Here is a 15,321-nt window from a genome sequence, read left to right on the forward strand (position 1 = left end):
GGCATTACTGCTGAGCTCTACCCTCTAAATAACCCACTGGCATTACTGCTGAGCTCTAGCCTCTAAATAACCCACTGGCATTACTGCTGAGCTCTAGCCCTCTAAATAACCCACTGGCATTACTGCTGAGCTCTACCCTCTAAATAACCCACTGGCATTACTGCTGAGCTCTACCCTCTAAATAACCCACTGGCATTACTGCTGAGCTCTAGCCTCTAAATAACCCACTGGCATTACTGCTGAGCTCTACCCTCTAAATAACCCACTGGCATTACTGCTGAGCTCTACCCTCTCCTTGTTAGGGTTTTCTGTGGTTGTCCGCTCCACCTCTGTCTTTATCCAGGTACTTCCACAGCATTCTCAAAACTAGCTAGATAGAGAGCTAACATTTACGGGGTCCTATACCCCCAAACAACCCCAAAATACCAAAATACCAAACTACCAGAAACAACCCCAAATACCAGAAAATACCCAAAACATCTACCCCAAGAAACTACCAGGAACTACCTCCAAATAAAACTCCATTAATGTTCCTCAGTCCTCAAACCAGGCCTTTTACGACACCACAAAACTCAATATCGCTGGCTATTTCCGACCCTCTGACTGGCGTGACATTGCTGCCATGCATGGCTTCCAATGGCTTCCAATCAAACCAATACTATTCCATTCATACTTGGTGTCAGTCAGAGCAATCAGACACAGATTTATCACAGTGGTTCAACCACAGTGGTGCATCAAATATCAGATTACGAAATAAATGAGCATTGATTTGTTTCTGTATGTTAGTCGGTGGCTGGGACAGCTGGTTCTGTATGTTAGTCGGTGGCTGGGACAGCTGGTTCTGTATGTTAGTCGGTGGCTGGGACAGCTGGTTCTGTATGTTAGTCGGTGGCTGGGACAGCTGGTTCTGTATGTTAGTCGGTGGCTGGGACAGCTGGTTCTGTATGTTAGTCGGTGGCTGGGACAGCTGGTTCTGTATGTTAGTCGGTGGCTGGGACAGCTGGTTCTGTATGTTAGTCGGTGGCTGGGACAGCTGGTTCTGTATGTTAGTCGGTGGCTGGGACAGCTGGTTCTGTATGTTAGTCGGTGGCTGGGACAGCTGGTTCTGTATGTTAGTCGGTGGCTGGGACAGCTGGTTCTGTATGTTAGTCGGTGGCTGGGACAGCTGGTTCTGTATGTTAGTCGGTGGCTGGGACAGCTGGTTCTGTATGTTAGTCGGTGGCTGGGACAGCTGGTTCTGTATGTTAGTTGGTGGCTGGGACAGCTGGTGATCCTGAAGACTCTATCTATAATATCATTCCCAATAGCCATTTGTCAATGGGCTTTTTCATGACTGATTTGGTTGGCTCCCTAGTGGCAAAGCGGTCTAAGGCACTGCATCTCAGTGCTTGAGGTGTCACTACAGATACCCTGGTTCGATTCCAGGCTGTATCACAACCGGCCGTGATTGGGAATCGCATAGGGCGGCACATAATTGGCTCAGCGTCGTCTGAGGTTTGGCCAGTGTAGGTCGTCATTGTAAATAAGAATTTGTTCTTAACTGACTTGCCTAGTTAAATTAAAAAAATCCATGTTTAAAAATAAAGTTAGGAGCAGGCAAAACCCCAGTGCTTTTCTCTATTGTGTAATGCCTTTAGGACCTGAAACTGGTTGTTCACAAGCAATGATGTTGGATGACCTCAGTGTAATACTACATGTTGCTGTTGAATTTGATGGGGATATGTGAGCACGTCACCATCTTAGGTGAGTGGCACTGCCATCCCCTGGACAGCGCTTTCATTTCGGTTCAGCCTGTATCGCTAATACTCAAGCCTCTATCCACCTAGACAGCAGTACAACCTTTTCTAAGATCATTTTCTTTGATACAGTTTGATATGTCCTCTGAGACATATTCCTATCTAGAGCATTGTGCGTATTTGCCTGTGCTGCGTCCCAAATAGAACCCTGTTCGCTATTGAGTGCTCTACTTTTGACAATGGTCCATAGGGTTCTGGTGGAAAGTAGTGCACTACATAGGGCTCTGGTGGAAAGTAGTGCACTACATAGGATACTACCTCTATAAAGATAAATAGTGTCACTGCAGCCGCTTCACACATCACTGTGTGTACTGGACCAGAGGGCTTTTTTCCTTCCTTAAAACCAGGAAGTGAGCTCTCAGCTGTCACTCCACATCAGCTCCTACAGGAACAGAAACTGACAGGAACAAGGACAGCAGCAGCTCCTGTACAGCGATCTGATGGATGGAATCTGTTGGGAGGGTGCTGTGTTGCCAAGTGTGCCCCTGTCACTTGGCTGCGTGCCAAATAGCACCCTATTCCCTACATAGTGCACAACCATTGACCAGGGCTTGTCAAAAGTAGTACACTATGTAGGGATTAGGGTCCCATTTGGGATGCTACCATACCTGACGGCCCTCTCCCTGTGTCACTGGCTGAGGGGGGGAATCGATGGAGGCCCTGCCTGACTGCCCTCTCTCTCCCTGTGTCACTGGCTGAGGGGGGGAATCGATGGAGGCCCTGCCTGACTGCCCTCTCTTTCCCTGTGTCACTGGCTGAGGGGGGGAATCGATGGAGGCCCTGCCTGACTGCCCTCTCTCTCCCTGTGTCACTGGCTGAGGGGGGAATCGATGGAGGCCCTGCCTGACTGCCCTCTCTCTCCCTGTGTCACTGGCTGAGGAGGAAATCGATGGAGGCCCTGCCTGACTGCCCTCTCTCTCCTTGTGTCACTGGCTGAGGGGGGGAATCGATGGAGGCCCTGCCTGGCCTGACTGCCCTCTCTCTCCCTGTGTCACTGGCTGAGGGGGGAATCGATGGAGGCCCTGCCTGACTGCCCTCTCTCTCCCTGTGTCACTGGCTGAGGGGGGAATCGATGGAGGCCCTGCCTGACTGCCCTCTCTCTCCCTGTGTCACTGGCTGAGGGGGGAATCGATGGAGGTACTGCCTGGCCTGACTGCCCTCTCTCTCCCTGTGTCACTGGCTGAGGGGGGAATCGATGGAGGCCCTGCCTGACTGCCCTCTCTCTCCCTGTGTCACTGGCTGAGGGGGAAATCGATGGAGGCCCTGCCTGGCCTGACTGCCCTCTCTCTCCCTGTGTCACTGGCTGAGGGGGAAATCGATGGAGGCCCTGCCTGGCCTGACTGCCCTCTCTCTCCCTGTGTCCGGTGTTTCGTGCTGAGCCTGACACTTTAGGAGGAGATCATAGGAGCTGTCCAGGGTGGGGGCCACTGCCACCCTTCACATTCTACACACGCCTGGGAAAGTCTGGGGGTGGGGTAGGAGGGTAGGGTTAGGAGGCGTTTGAAACCTGCTACGCCCCTAGAGAATTATCAGCTTGTGTTTACATGTGAGTTGGAAGGGGGTGAAAATCCAGCGCGATGACCACAGACTGATTCGACAGCCAGAGATGCTAATTTTGTTCCACTCTGTTTCATCCCCCACCTCTCCTCCACCCTCCATCCCCCACTTCTCCTCCCTCTCTTATCCTCTGGTCCTCTCACAGCCATAACCAGAGGACCACGTCGTTCCGGCACCCCGTGACGGGACAGGTGTCTCGGGAGAACGTGGATTTTATCCTCCAAGAACAGTGAGTGACTCATCTCCTCTTATCTGTCCTTTATGCTGTTGTGTCTTTGGCTATGCCGGATTAAGTGATATGACATGCTAACCTATAAAATCCTTTCTCTGTAATTAATATTACCTGATTAAGCTAATCATGTAAATGTAATTAACTAGAAAGTCGGGGCACCACGGAAGAACGTTTATAGAGCCGTTATCTTCCGAATAAACTCTTAAAATACTTTGTAATATTTTACATCGATAGCAGTCAATAGTAACCCTTATCTTATTTTCAGTCTCATAATGAAAGTTGTACATTTTCGGCTATCTTCACGAACCCTGGCTAACAAGTTGAATCAGCAATACAAAATTGGGTTTAATTATTTATTTACTAAATACCTAAACTAATCACACAGAATTACAAATACACCGAATACAAATGATGTCATACATGATGGCTGGTTACACAAAGGAAAGGGGGTTGGGCTTGAATGAAAGAGCGGGAAGACTTAGGAACAAAGAAACAGCAGCTATGCTATCGTAAATACATTATCTTATGCATTCTAAATTACCGCCCATTTGGAAAAGGAAAATGCAATAAATATTTACTCTGAGCTGCGCTTCGGTAGATTGGTCGTAGATGCTCGCCGGGTTGGCCAACAAATCTTCCTGTCCTCGGAAGAATGTCTCTGGTGGTAAATTGGATACGTGGTGGTATCTTTGTCTGTCTGTTAGACTGGATCCGTCATCCGTCCTTTCCTAGCCCCCGTCTACAGCGGCCGCTGCTAACTCAACGGCTAGGAAGTATCACTTCTGTAGTGAATAAGCTCAAAGTTCATACCATTCGCCACCAAAGCTCACGCCGAGGTTGGCTTAGTTCTGTACTTGACATGTGTGTCCTTCTAACGTAGAGGCTGCAGACCTCACGTACTGGAACCATGGTTATCTTTTCGTCAAAGGCTTATATAGTGGAGAGGGGGAAGGATGTGTTTCATCGTTTATAACCCCTGTCTCTTCACAGGGGTGGGCCACTGATCAAGCAGGGCACTTTCCTTATGAAAACCCAATTCTCTCATTTGGAAGCTAAAATTACATTTAATCTCCTAACAAACAATTTCAATATCAAACATTTCAATTGCATAACAATTCCATGTTACTCTGATAACTAGAGGGTGTATACTTTCTCAGGTACAGTTTATGTCGTCCTGTCATCAGTCATAATGTCTCAGATGACAACCGAACTGACATACATACTCATTACGTTCCCAAGCATATTTCCAACTGGTTTTATTACCAAAATATGGTTCCTTTTCCCCATTTGTTTGATGTTCCCAGACTCTCTATATTTAACACAGGCTATTCAAGTCCTTCAGTAGGGTCAGAAAGAGAGGGGAAGGGAGAAAGGTATTTAAGGGGGGGTCATAAACCTTACCCACAGGCCAACGTCATGACAGTCCCCCCATGTTGGGTTCAATCTTGCGATTAACCTGCATGTTGTAAACCAACATAAAAATGAACGTGGGTTGTCCTGGTTGTGGATCATCGTTGTGGTCCCCATCTGGCGGTCGACCCGGGTAGGGTGTCTGCAAATGAAGAAGTCCGCTCCAAGGCTGGGCAGCAGATGTCCAGTTGGTGGTTGCTATTGCAGTCCCCCCTCTGGTGGTCGACCCGGGTAGGGTCTCTGCAAATGAAGAAGTCCGTTCCATGGCTCGACAGCGGATGTCCGGATTGGGATCGCCGTTCCGGACCCGTCGTCTGGTCGTCTAGACTGGAATATCTGGGCAGTAACTTAGGCAGATGTTAACAATGCACACACACTCATGAAATATATCATTACATTTCCTCCCAAATGAGCGGCGTTGTGGCACTAACTGATGGTTGTATGGGGGAGTAGTTTATGGCTCTATCACTTTCTATGTGCCGAAGAAAATGAAACAAAATGAATGAAAGCATAAACAAAACAAAATATAGTTATGCCACCTTAATCATCTAATTGGACTGTATTCTATCTACGTCCATGGTCTTGGCAAAATGACCCTATCATGGCATTGTCTAATGTCATATTTAGGGCTTTCCTAATTTGCGGGGTGGCGCTTAGGGTACCATCCTAAGTTGACAACTATATGATAAGTCTACAGCTGTAAGGCACTAGTTTTGGGCAGTCTACAGGGATGACCTATGGACTTCTGGTTAGAAAACTGGTGAGTGCTGTAGAGTCAAAGGCCTAGAAGTAAATGTTCAACTTTACTAAGGCTGGTATTTTGCTTGGGCCCTTAAGTGGTCCTAGCATAAATCCTAATTGGATGTTCCGTTGTGCATGTGCGTTTATGCTTACACAATCGCGCATGTCAAGGGAAGAAAACCAAGTATCCTGGCAGATTACAACTTGTTCAGAATGAGTCTGACGTAGTCAGGTAATTTTCAGGTCAATGCCTGGAGATCAGTCAGAATTGGTGTCAAGCGAGTCTGTAGTAGTTTTCTACAAGTCACGGTGTCTTCCACTATTGTAGTGGCGGTAGGTATGAAGTCTATTTCATAGCTATGTTATCCACGGAGGAGCTAACCTCACGACGGAAGTACTCTAAGTATTAGACCAGTCGTACGTGGTGTGATCATGGTTCATGACTTCTAATAACTTTTCTCCTGAACGGAGGGTTCTATTTATTAGTGGCATGTGTTAACCATTGGAAGAGTGCAATGGAGATTCCCTTCCCCGTGTTGCACTCTGAGTGACTCCTATGTCGCTATTATCAATAGAAATTTAACTTGTGAGGTTACTAATCCTCTTACTGAGCGTTGCTGGACTGACTGTGGTATTGGTACTGGTATTCAAGGGGTCCAGTTGTCCTACCGATTTATTCTGAAATATTATCTACCGGAACACATGATTGGAGCATATTACTAGTTGTATTGTAGTTGAACCTACACATGGCAAGGAATTATTATTGTTGCCATTTGTTTTGGAGGTGGACAAGTCCATTGGACTTCCTTTACGACCAGTGTGGTACACCTCAGTACTATCTTAGATGTGTTCTAAGATAATCTCCGTCTAGGGGCCTGTCTGCTCCTCACTGTTCTCAAAGGGGAGTTTACAACTAGATTTGATTTATGCTCTGGCGGCCTCGTACGGTGTTGTCCGTAGTCTCGACCCCCCCCCCCACCGGCCTCGATGAGGCTCATCATGGGTCTGGGCTACTATTCCCCCCTTTGTGTCTCGGGACCCCCCACCAGCGGGTGGTGTTGGTGTCCGAGGCGCAAACGAAAAGGTCGGACCCTATGTACGAGTTGTCAGTGGCCGCGTTATTATGAGAATGGCTGTAACCTTTCAACCAAATCTCCTGGTGTTTGTGCTTCAACACCCTCAGTGGCTGTCGAGGTCTGTCAGTCACCACCGCGTCCGCGTGTGGCAACCTCTTCAGTACCTGCAAACTGAGACGAGGATATCGGTCTGTGATATCGCAAAGTGTTTCACCAGTGGGAGTCATCAGGTCAGTTGCTGGACTGACGGCATTAGTGTCATTGTAAGGGGTGACAGTCCCCAACAAAGCAGAAGGTGTATCATCGGAAGCAGAGTGTACTCTGCGCATCAATGTTTTTCTTGCTGAGACGGCCGCAGTGCTTGCAGAAGTGTCCGAAGAGCAAGAGAAGTTCATCTCAACTACCGTATTGCACGACTGCAAGGAGGAGGGATGTTGCTCATTCACAGAGACAGCTGGCTCGAAATCATGAAAAGAATGGTCAATCAGATTGGCTGATGGAATGTGTCGAGATATCGTAATATCTCCTTGGATCGGATTCTGCACCAAGAGGTTTCTAAACGTCTTTTTCTCAAGGGGTGCTTTCGACAGATACCCCTCGTGAAGGACTGCGTTGCAGCTAGCGTTAGGGGAAGACAGTGTGGTCAGTGGAGAAGGCACTGTGGCCTGTGACCATACCTGGTTGGTTTTCCAATCCATCAATGGGAGTAACCGATCCATCAAGTCTGCTCCAAGTAGCAGGGGTACAGTTTCGAGGCTGGTAACATACACAGGGTAAACGAGCGATACGTCCTTGAAGTGTAGTTTCAGCATGACTCTCAACGTGAGAGGCGAGGTAGTCTGAGTGACCCCTCGAAGTGTAGTTTCGCATCGCTCCACTTTTAACCAACGTTTAGTTGGCTTCAAAGCCCTTTTGAGATCATCAAAGAATGTTTGAGAGATGAGTGATATTGTCCCACCCGAATCAATTAGCGCATGACAAGTTAAGCAATCCTCCAGGACTGTTTCCAGGTTTGGCCGTTTAGATTCGTGGTTAGTGGACATATTCCTCACAAAGTGGAGTGGTCGTTCGCAACGACGTGATGTGCCCTTTCTGTTCAAGATGGAAGCAGATTGACTTTTCCGATTTTGAGTGGGCTTGGCTTTAACGAAGCGTTTGACCTTTTTCTTCGCAACTTTTGTATCAGAGTCTACAGACAAAACCCGGGGGCTTGTTTCTTGATCAAGCGGGCCCTGGATAGGGTCTTGAATTAGAGCGGGAGAAATTTGAACTTTAACGCCCTTGCTATGGGTGTTAATTTCTGCGGACCTGGTGTCCGGTAATTCCCCGTCTAGTCCTTGTGACTTATCTTTTACCCTTTTCTCAAATTGTTCTCACTTTAGTTCTTCACGTAGTGGAACTTCTGGAGAACATTGGTCTACGTTTTGATCGTCCTTCAACCCTTTGTTATCCTTGTGTTCTGACACTTTGTGTGGGTTGGGTGCAGGAACGTAGCGAACAGGTTGATTGTAGCGGTAGTCGTTTTGAAGGCGACGTACTTTACAGTTATTTCGACCGCGGCGGTTATTGGAATCATGGTTTCGTGGTAGAAACTGTTGTTGTGCGTCATCTCTCGACGCTCCAATACCTGATAATGCACCCTCTAACTGGAGTGAGTGCTCCTGGTCAAACTTCAAAACCGAGTGGTCAGGGCTCTTAGCGTTGCGAGCTTTTGATGCCTCAAAAGCTGTGCTTGCAAGCTCTCTGAGTTGTAAGATAGGCAAGCCAACGTGGGCTGCAGGGCCCAAGTAGGTAATGAAGGTGGGATACATGTTCGACAGAAACATTTGTTTGAATGGTAACAGCTCTTCCATTCCTGTTTCCGTGAGTAGGCCAAAGTAAGCTGAACGAAGCCTATGATAGAAAGCTTGTGGGTGTTCGTTCCGAGCTTGTTTGACCGTGTTAGCCAGTGAGCTATCGTGTTTGCGAGTCACAGAACCACTGAATTCTAATTTCAAAGCTGTGGCAAGTTTAGCGTAGTCATTTAGCACGTGTTGCTGTTGTAGGCGAATGAACCTCGTCACGTGTCTATTCAACGTTCGCTTCAACAGGTAAACCCTGTCAGAACCCGTAGCATTCGGGTAGCCACCCAACGCGTCCTCTATGTCAGCTAGGAACGTCTCAAAGATTGGAAAGCTGCCGCGGTCATGCCCCTCTTCAAAGGGGGTGACACTCTAGACCCAAATTGCTACAGACCTATATCTATCCTACCCTGTCTTTCTAAGGTCTTTGAAAGCCAAGTTAACAAACAGATTACCGACCATTTCGAATCCCACCATACCTTCTCCGCTATGCAATCTGGTTTCAGAGCTGGTCATGGGTGCACCTCAGCCATGCTCAAGGTCCTGAACGACATCATAACCGCAGACTCGACAGCCTTGGTTTCTCAAATGATTGCCACGCCTGGTTTACCAACTACTTCTCTGATAGAGTTCAGTGTGTCAAATCGGAGGGCCTGTTGTCCGGACCTCTGGCAGTCTCTATGGGTGTGCCACAGGGTTCAATTCTTGGGCTGACTCTCTTCTCTGTATACATCAATGATGTTGCTCTTGTTGCTGGTGATTCTCTGATCCACTTCTACGCAGACGACACCATTCTGTATACTTCTGGCCCCTCTTTGGACACTGTGTTAACTAACCTCCAGACGAGCTTCAATGCCTACAACTCTCCTTCCGTGGCCTCCAACTGCTCTTAAACGCAAGTAAAACTAAATACATGCTATTCAATCGATCACTGCCCGCACCTGCTCGCCCGTCCAGCATCACTTCTCTGGACGGCTCTGACTTAGAAAACGTGGACAACTACAAATACCTAGGTCTCTGGTTAGCCTGTAAACTCTCCTTCCAGACTCACATTAAGCATCTCCAATCCAAAATTAAATCTAGAATCGGCTTCCTATATCGCAACAAAGCATCCTTCACTCATGCTGCCAAACATACCCTCGTAAAACTGACCATCCTAGCGATCCTCGACTTCGGTCATGTCATCTATAAAATAGCCTCCAACACTCTACTCAACAAACTGGATGCAGTCTATCACAGTGCCATCCGTTTTGTCACCAATGCCCCATACACTACCCACCATTGCGACCTATACGCTCTCGTTGGTTGGCCCTCACTTCATACTCGTCGCCAAACCCACTGGCTACAGGTCATCTACAATTCTCTGCTAGGTAAAGCCCCGCCTTATCTCAGCTCACTGATCACCATAGCAGCACCCACTCGTAGCACGCGCTCCAGCAGGTATATCTCACTGGTCACCCCCAAAGCCAATTCCTCCTTTGGTCGTCTTTCCTTCCAGTTCCCTGCTGCCAATGACTGGAACGAACTGCAAAAATCTCTGAAGCTGGAGACTCATATCTCCCTCGCTAGCTTTAAGCACCAGCTGTCAGAGCAGCTCACAGATCACTGCACCTGTACATAGCCCATCTATCTACCTACCTCATCCCCATACTTTATTTATTTATCTTACTCCTTTGCACCCCAGTATCTCTACTTGCACTTTCATCTTCTGCACATCTACCATTCCAGTGTTTAATTGCTATATTGTAATTACTTCGCCACAATGGCCTATTTATTGCCTTAACTTACCTCATTTGCACTCACTGTATATAGACTTTTTGTTTTATTTTGTTCTACTGTATTATTGACTGTATGATTGTTTATTCCATGTGTAACTCTGTGTTGTTGTATGTGTCGAACTGGTGTGCTTTATCTTGGCCAGGTCGCAGTTGTAAATGAGAACTTGTTCTCAACTAGCCTACCTGGTTAAATAAAGGTGAAAAAAAAATGACAGATAGATGACAGATATTAAAGGTTGAGCTCAAAGGGTCATTCCACCTCACCACAAAACTACTGTGACAAGTATGAGTTCATACAGATCTTTCTTATCTATTAAATATCTCATTGCATGTGCACTTCCTTCCAAAAACAAAAAGCTAAATGGCCGTGGAGCTGACAACAGCAGCATACAGTTTTAAAAGAGATACCAGACTCACCAATTTAGCGCTCAGCTCTCAATCTCTCTCTTTCTCTCTGATACTCTCTCCATCCCCCTCTCGTTCTCTTCCTGTGTCTGGCAGAGAACAGTAGGGCACATTCCCATGCTATCTTATGTTGCATCTGTCTCATTAACAGCTTTTTGGGCGTGGAGGGCTATATGAGCCACGCAGATAATGTGTCAACGCCGCTCAGCCTGCTCAACCTGCACAACCTCTACTACCGCATACAGAGGAACAGGCCAGAGAGGGGGTGTGTGGTATGCCTAACGTGGAGTTTCTTTTAAATAACATCTCTCAAACAGCTGGTGCAGCAAGTTGTTTTGACCACAATAATGATGTAATGTCTCAATGCAGCTGCAGCTTTCAAAATGTTTTGGGGATTTTGTATTTTTCACTTTATTTTACCAGGTAAGTTGATGGAGAACACATTCTCATTTACAGCAACAACCTGGGGAATATTTCCAGGGGAGATGAATGAGCCAACTAGAAGCTGGGGATGATTAGGTGGTCATTATGGTCAGGTTGGGAATTTAGCCAGGACACCAGGGTTAACACTCTTACTATAAGTGCCATGGGATCTTTAGTGACCACAGAGAGTCAGGACACCCGTTTAACATCCCATCTGAAAGACAGCACCCTACACAGGGAAATGTCCCCAGTCACTGCCTTGGGGCATTGGGATATTGTTTTAGACCAAAGGAAAGAGTGTCTCCTACTGGCCCTCAAACACCACTTCCAGCAGCACCACGTAGCTTCGGAGCCAAGCCAGCAGTGGGATGCAGTGTGGTATGCTGCTGGCTAGTATTGGAAACTGTGCTTTGGTGCCTCAGAAGGCAATTGGGGATACAATGTAACCTAACAGTACTGTGGTTTGGTGTTGCTCCAAGTTATTGTTATTCAGAGCCATTTACAATCAGTGCAGTCAACTAAAGGAGGTAAAACACCCACATAGATCACACGTGTTGCTCTGTGAGCAGGCAAGATCTATACTAGGGCTAGTCATGTTGAAATGTGTTGTCATGACGACCTATAAGATGGCACAGACCCACAACTTTCTAGGCTTATTTAAATATGAGAAGACTCCTGATGAACTGTAAATTACATCATTACATAAGACAAATTCAAATCTGGACCTTGAAGCCAGTTCCACTGCTGATTTTCATTGTTCCCCTCTAATCAGGGACTGATCTAGACCTGGGACACCTGGTGGGTCCTATTAATTAGGGGCGGCAGGTAGCCGAGTGGTTAGAGCGTTGGACCTGTAGCCAAAATGTTTCCAGATCGAATCCCCGAACTGACAAGGTAAAAATCTGTCTTTCTGCCCCTGAACAAGGCAGTTAACCCACTGTTCCTAGGCTGTCATTGTAAATAAGTATGTGTTCTTAACTGACTTTCCTAGTTAAATATTCAATAAAATGAACAGGTACAGCAAACCAGTAAGTGATCTGGACCTCCAGGCTCTGATTGGGATACTCCTGGCATATTCAATAGGTCACATATCCTAGTTCCACCACAGCTTTTGATAAAAGCATCATCACCTAGCAGATAACCATTAAAGCCGAGTTGAAACCTCATCTAAATACTTTATTATTGTACTGGGGAGACTGGCGCCGACGGGCCCCCCGGGGAGACTGGCGCCGACGGGGGGCCCCTGGGGAGACTGGCGCCTACGGGGGGCCCCTGTGGAGACTGGCGCCTACGGGGGGCCCCTGGGGAGACTGGCGCCTACGGGGGGCCCCTGGGGAGACTGGCGCCTACGGGGGGCCCCTGGGGAGACTGGCGCCTACGGGGGGCCCCTGGGGAGACTGGCGCCTACGGGGGGCCCCTGGGGAGACTGGCGCCTACTGGGGGCCCCTGGGGAGACTGGCGCCTACGGGGGGCCTCTGGGGAGACTGGCGCCTACTGGGGCCCCCTGGGGAGACTGGGGCCTACTGGGTCCCCCTGGGGAGACTGGCGCCTACGGGAGCCCCCTGGGGAGACTGGGGCCTACTGGCCTGCATGGCTTGGCCTCTCAGTCGCAGGAGTGCCTATAGTGTCCGGGCTCTACACCTCATCGAGGCTGCACGTTACCGCCTCTTATTTTTATAGCAGGCTGGAATTACGTCTAGTGTCGCTGTCTCTGTCTGTCTCTGTCTGTCTCTGTCTGTCTGTCTGTCTGTCCCCCTCCTCATTGGGTGGGGAGCGTCTGTAAAGCATACAGTGAGAGATGTGAACAGGTATAGAAAACACACAGTTGACAAAGCTGCAAAATTAGATAATCTGTAAATAACTAGGGACTCAAGTGATTGAGTGGAGCTCTCCTCTCTTTCTTTCCTGGAATAACTCCTCAGAACAACTTGGCAGAACCGTCTTTGTTTCGGCAGCGGTCTCCTCATTGCTGTGGTATCTGGTGAACACAGGCAGAGCGTGGAATGGGGTGGGAGTGCAAAGAGCATGTTTCCACCTCCACGAGGCCTCCTCCTGAGTATTTATACATGCACTTACTCTCTGAAAAGATCAGGAATGGCGTCATGAGTGACATTTATGTTGTGTTATTGTAATATTCTAGAACCAAAGCTGCATTCTGAAGCATTGTCAGTGTTCCTTCTATACCTTTTAATAAACTGCTCTATGTGCAGTATCTAGGCCTAACCTTCTAGACTACACTATGTACAGTATCTAGGCCTAACCTTCTAGACTACACTATGTACAGTATCTAGGCCTAACCTTCTAGACTACACTATGTACAGTATCTAGGCCTAACCTTCTAGACTACACTATGTACAGTATCTAGGCCTAACCTTCTAGACTACACTATGTACAGTATCTAGGCCTAACCTTCTAGACTACACTATGTACAGTATCTAGGCCTAACCTTCTAGACTACACTATGTACAGTATCTAGGCCTAACCTTCTAGACTACTCTGTACAGTATCTAGGCCTAACGTCATGTCCCCAAATACTATTCTACACTACACCATACAACAATTGCTACATTCTCCAAAAATGTTAGCCAGGAGATTCTGGGCGATGCTGAATAAAAAGCTAAGGAATTCAAAAAAAGTTTTGGAGGAAATGAAGACAACTTAGGGAAGTTGAAAATAAGCTAGAACTTGTGGGGTGGAACTAAGTAGAAAAGTGAACTATCCCTTTAAGGCCTTTATTCCAGAGTGGCAACTCTCAGGAGACCCAGAGCGATAATAATGTCCAATGTGCTGAAAAGCCTGACTTCTGGCTGTCACAGCCTTAATTGCCTGGCAGTGTGCCCTTCACAAGTGCCAGTCCTTGAGTGTTTTCTTCCTCTCTCACAATGACGGAGTAATTGTCCGAGTCGGAGATGGAGAGGCGAGATCTGCATTGCCAGAGTTCTGTACAGCGAAGCGCTGAGGAATTATGCGTGTGTGCAGATGTAAAGTTTTCACTGTTTGTTCCTAGTGCTTATAAAAAACAAAGGTTATGTGGATCTCCTTGTACATTCATAGGTTTAGTTTCAGTGCTTCATGAATTTCTGTTATGCATCGGAAAATGTAGTCGTATTGTCATTCTATTAGATTTCAGTTTTCCCCCATTTGTCTATTTATATTGTTTGAGCCTCTAGTTTTTCATGTTTGTTCTCTAGTTTAGTAGCTTCAAAGGTTTCACTTCTAGTTCATCTAAGGCTAAGCTATAATAGTAGTAACCACTAGGCTACCTGCCGCCCCTTAGGGATGGTGCCAGGTTTCCTCCAGACGTGACACTTGGCATTGAGGCCAAAGAGTTCAATCTTGGTTTCATCAGACTAGAGAATCTTGTTTCTCATGGTCTGAGAGTCCTTTAGGTGCCTTTTGGCAAAATCCAAGCGGGCTGTCATGTGCCTTTTACTGAGGAGTAACTTCCGTCTCGCCACTTAACCATAAAGGCCTGATTGGTGGAGTGCTGCAGAGATGGTTGTCCTTCTGGAAGGTTCTCCCATCTCCACAGAGGAACTCTGGAGCTTTGTCAGAGTGACCATCGGGTTCTTGGTCACCTCCCTGACCAAGGCCCTTCTCCCCCGATTGCTCAGTTTGGCCGGGCGGCCAGCTCTAGGAAGAGTCTTTGTGGTTCCAAACTTCTTCCATTTAAGAATGATGGAGGCCACTGTGTTCTTGGGTACCTTCAAAGCTGCAGACATTTTTTGGTACCATTCCCCAGATCTGTGCCTCGAAACAATCCTGTCTCGGAGCTCTACGGACAATTCCTTCAACCTTATGGCTTAGTTTTTGCTCTGATGTGGACTGTCAGCTGTGGGATCTTTTATATAGACAGGTGAGTGCCTTTCCAAATCATGTCCAATCAATAGAATTTACCACACGTGGACTCCAAGTTGTAGAAACTAGAGGTCGACCGATTAATCGGACTGGCCGATTAATTGGGGCCGATTTCAAGTTTTCATAACAATCGGAAATCGGTATTTTTGGACGCCGACTCAGCAGATTTAAAAAATATATATATATTTTTACACACCTTTTATT

General features: G+C 47.3%; 1 protein-coding gene across 5 annotated transcripts in view; it reads left to right on the plus strand.

Moving 5' to 3' along the window:
• The window catches only part of LOC106584624 (pleckstrin homology domain-containing family A member 7), a 188,514-nt gene that overhangs the window by 96,031 nt on the left and 77,162 nt on the right, over positions 1-15,321 (plus strand). For all 5 annotated transcript variants that reach the window (XM_045706211.1, XM_045706215.1, XM_045706212.1 and 2 more), the window contains one exon: positions 3,499-3,582. In XM_045706211.1, the coding sequence (XP_045562167.1) occupies positions 3,499-3,582 (84 nt within the window). The remainder of the gene's footprint in view (positions 1-3,498; positions 3,583-15,321) is intronic.

Source organism: Salmo salar, chromosome ssa23 (genome assembly GCF_905237065.1).
Source record: "Salmo salar chromosome ssa23, Ssal_v3.1, whole genome shotgun sequence".
In the NCBI taxonomy this organism is placed as follows: Eukaryota; Metazoa; Chordata; class Actinopteri; order Salmoniformes; family Salmonidae; genus Salmo; species Salmo salar.